Source organism: Triticum aestivum, chromosome 2B (genome assembly GCF_018294505.1).
Source record: "Triticum aestivum cultivar Chinese Spring chromosome 2B, IWGSC CS RefSeq v2.1, whole genome shotgun sequence".
Taxonomy (NCBI): domain Eukaryota; kingdom Viridiplantae; phylum Streptophyta; class Magnoliopsida; order Poales; family Poaceae; genus Triticum; species Triticum aestivum.
In genome coordinates, this window is record NC_057798.1 from 626,757,012 (window position 1) to 626,761,504 (window position 4,493).

The 4,493-nt window shown below is 41.4% G+C and overlaps 1 protein-coding gene across 1 annotated transcript; it reads right to left on the reverse strand.

Moving 5' to 3' along the window:
* Positions 1-1,176: 1,176 nt before the first annotated feature.
* On the reverse strand, positions 1,177-1,993 carry LOC100136980 (14 kDa proline-rich protein DC2.15). Its single transcript, XM_044464368.1, has one exon. It carries the CDS (start codon positions 1,918-1,920, stop codon positions 1,525-1,527), a length of 396 nt encoding a protein of 131 aa, XP_044320303.1. The 5' UTR covers positions 1,921-1,993; the 3' UTR covers positions 1,177-1,524.
* Between the last annotated feature and the right edge of the window lie 2,500 nt (positions 1,994-4,493).

Consider the following 4,493-nt stretch of genomic DNA (forward strand, 5'->3'; position numbering starts at 1 on the left):
GCCCCCATGGACGACTTCATAGTCATCTTCATCACCTTGCCACCGATAGCCATCCATGAAACCACGCAAGAGTAGGTTGTCCCGCACCTGCCCGGAATCCGGGTCCGCAATAAGGCTCTTCAGCTTGCATCTTCGACACGAACATCTTATCTCCGTCTCGTTCTTTTGAAGCATCTCGGCCTTCGCGGAGCTCAAAAACCTATTCACGATGCCTTCGGTCATCGTGCGGACCATGGTCGCCTGCGGGGTAGAGCAAAACGATATTTTAGAATAAAGAAAAAATTTGGCATGACTTTCCCTAAAAATAGGACAAAAAAAAATGCATAGTGCCAAAATTCTCGTCGAAACGGAAATGAATCAACTTTCCGGCAAAATATTGGCAACTATCGCATTTCAAATACCGGTACCTGCAAACACAAACATATATGCAACACCAAAAACATATGCAACACCACGAACATACATAGATCTAGCTAGGCCACAAAAAGTGCATGTGCACGTTGTTGGAGAGGAAGAACAACATAAAGATAGCTTCCCCCCTTACTTATCTATCAAAAAAAGGTAATTTAACCACTTAATTTGGATAAATCTATGGTGCAAATGAGGTGGGGAGGAGGAGGCAGCCGAGACAAGCTTGGAGGAGGAGGTGGAGAGAATGAAGTGGGGAAAGTGAGTGGGTAGGTGGGCTGTCCAAAATATCTTGTTGGCCCCAGCTTACTAATGGCGCACCAGATGCAAATGCGCCATTAGTAACCCTGGTTACTAATGGCGCACCCGCTTCTGGTGCGCCATTAGAAGTTTTGGAAAAAAAATAAAAAAAGTATATATTCTAATGGCGCACCGTGTCACAGTGCGCCATTAGGATGTTTGGAAAAATAAAAAAAAATTGTTACTAATGGCGCACCAGAACATGGTGCGCCATTAGTATATAATGGCGCACCACCTGACAGGTGCGCCATTAGTGTCCATCCCATCTATAGCCCTTTTCCTAGTAGTGGAGAGATTGGTGAGAGTTGGACACATGATCACATAGGTCAACTTTCCGTAGGATTTTCGTATACTTCTGGTCAGAACCTTCGTCCACCATTTTTTGTACGAGGGAAACCTTCGTCCAGCATTGACCGAAGCCTATTTTGCAAATCACCAAACAGTATTACAGCTTCCACCGGAAGCACGTAGTAAAGAAAAACTTTATTCATCATGCAGATCGTACAAAACGAATACAAGCCATAAGCCATGAAAGAACTCGCCAAGAAAGAAAGAAGGGAAGAAAGAGATTAATAACAGGAACAATGAAAATGATTAAACCGTCTACACACGTACTCTCCGTAGCATGCATGCATATGCAGACTTGTGGCTAGCACGTACGTCAACTAGTAAAACCAAACAAACAACGTAACCGGACTGATCAAGCAGAATATTGCCCCTCTCGCACCACTAATCCGCATGGCCGCATGCAGCCAACGCATGCGTGGGCAGCATGGCACACCTTGCTAGATCGCTTGGCACACCTTGCTAGATCGCTTAGCACATGAATCCGGTGGGCGCTTTCTTGCCGCAGTGGTTGAGGATGACGCTGAGGTTGATGGGGAGGTTGAGCTGGACGATGTTGAGGACGTTGGCCTTGATCACCGTGCAGAGGCACAGGGCCGCCTCCAGGTCGACGAGCCCATCCAGCAGCGGGCAGCACGGCACCGCGGTCGGCCTGCCCACCTGCGCCTTGACCAGGTTCAGCGCGTTGACACATGCGCCCACCTTCAGCGCGTCGCGTGGGCACCTGCGGAGCGAGGCTGGGGTCGGGGTGGGCGTCGATGGGGTGGGCGTGGACGGGGTCGGGCAGTTTCCCCCGCACGCGCTGGCCACGGAGAACACGACCAGGTTCACGGCGAGAAACAGCGCGATGGATGTCTTTCCTGCCATTGCTGCCGAGTGATCACTAAGCACAGATCAAATGATCAAGTAGCTGATCTGGAGTTCTGGACTGCTAAGTGCTTGTGATGCCCTAAGGGTGGTGCTTGAGTCTGGTCTTTATAGGGGCAAGATCGGTGCCATGCTGGTGAATTATTAGCGTGCTTGCATTCTCTTGCTCGTGAACTTGCATGTGATCGAGGGCAGTTGGGAGTCTGATCTGGATCGGTTTGCTGAAAAATGGCACTAATGACAAGATCGCTGCATTAGTGGGTGCATGTTGGCGTTTGTTCCTGCTTGCTGATTGATGTTATCCTTGAATATTACGACCTAGACGTATTGGATTGTTGCTAAATTGTGAAGCTGGCTTTAATTTGAATATTGCATCTGTCGGTCACGGACGTGAGTATAACTTTGCACAAAAATCAAACCAGAGGATTAATAAGAGGCAAGGACCAACTTGTTTGAAGGCTTCCAAAGGACCAGCCATATTCTAATCCGCACAGAACGGCCTGTTGCTTCAGATGGTTAGCGATCATAGTTATACCTCTTCTTCTTTTTTTCCTTTTTCTTTTTGTCGAAACGACCAGATCTAGGTATACCTGATGTATACAAAAATGTAGACGTAAAAATATATGTTTCTAAAATATGTTAATCATGTATATGAAAAATGTTAAACGTGTATATATAAAATGTCTCTGATGTATACAAAGAATGTAGAATGTGTATGAGCAAAGTAGACATCAAAAATATATATACTTTTCAATGTTCATCATGTATTAGAAAAATGTTTAACTTGTATATTAAAAATGTGAAAGACATATATAAAAAATATTCCTGATATATACAATGTATATGAAAAAAATGTAGTCACAAAAAAGTATGCAGTTTACAAAATTAGTCGATATATTTGAAAAATGTTAATGTCTACACGAAGAAAGATGAGAACCAACAAAACAACAATTCAAAACATAAAAGAACCCAATGAACAAGAAACAATCAACAAATGTTCTACTGATCGATGAAAACAGTAAAGAAAACTACATAAAATAAATGAAATAAAAAGGCAAAGAAACCAGGATAAAGTGAAACAAATAAAAGCAAACAAAAACAATGAAGGAAACAATGAAACCCTTAGAGAAGAAACAAAGAAAATAAAGAGAAGGGAAAACGTGTGAAAACAAGTAAAGAAAGAACAAAAACTGAAAAACAAAACGAAAAGGAAGTTATAACCAGTGAAATAAATAAAAAAGATCTGAAGAAAAACAAAAAAGCAGAGAAAACTGGTGAAAAGGTAAAAAGAACAGAAGAAACATAAAAAACAGAGAAAACCAGACCTAAAGTGAATGAGAAAACTGCACTAAAATGGCTGGCGTGCTCTGCGCACGCCTATAGCGAGACAACCTACTGTCTCGCTCTAGTCGCAAAATAGACCCCGCGTGAGTGAGGGCTGGTTAGCGAAACAGCGGGGCCGCGGCTATGAGCCACTTGATGCGAGGCGCACTTTTTTTTTTTTGAGACAACGAGGCGAACAGTTTTTTTTTGAGACAAACGAGGCGGACAGTTGCCTCACCAACATGGCGGTGGGCCGGACCAATACGATATGCCTCGTCATGCTGAAGTCACTCAAATTTTTTTTAATATATTTTTTAAATGCATATTTTTGAAAACTTAAATTTACTGAAGAAATTTGACACCATGAATTTGAAAAATGTTAACATTGTATAAAAAAATATTCTTAGCGCAGTTTTTTATAAAATGTTGACAACTTTCAAAAAAAAAGTTCTTGACAATGCAAAAAATGATCCCACGTTTCGAACAAATGTATGCAAGTTTTTATAAAAATGTCTATACAATATAAAAGAATATTTGTGTCATGTAGAAAAATGTTTCGTACCACTAAAAGAATATATGTGATATACGAAAATGTTCCCGCATTTCAAAATATGTTCGTGACATTTTTATAAATGTTATATGCAATGTAAAAAAGTGTGTGTAGGTTATCATGTTTATTTCCATTAAAAATGTACGTGACATTTAAGGAAATAACCAGTTTTTCGAAAAAATGTATACGTAGTTAATTGTTTATTGGTATTAAACAAATGCCCAACGTGTATTTCGAAATGTTACCATGTTTTAAATATGATTTTTTTTAAATTGTACAACAACAACAACAACAACAACAACAACAACAACAACAACAACAACAACAACAACAAGAAGAAGAAGAAGAACAAGAAAGTCTTGAGTCCCAAGAGGTGAAACCCATAAAATCTTGCGACCAACTCATGGTTCCGGCACATGGATAGCAAGCTTCCACGCACACCTATCCATAGATAGTTCTTCGATTATACTCCAATCCCTCTTTATGGACTCATCCCATCTCAAATTCGGTCTACTCCGACCTTTCTTGAAATTCTCCACACGCTTTAGTCATCCGCTATGCACTGGAGCTTCTGGAGGCCTACGTTGAATATGTCCAAACCATCTCAGACGATGTTGAACAAACTTCTCTTCAATTGGTGCTACCCTAACTCGATCTCGTATATCATCATTCAGGATTCGATCCTTCCTCGTGTGGCCAC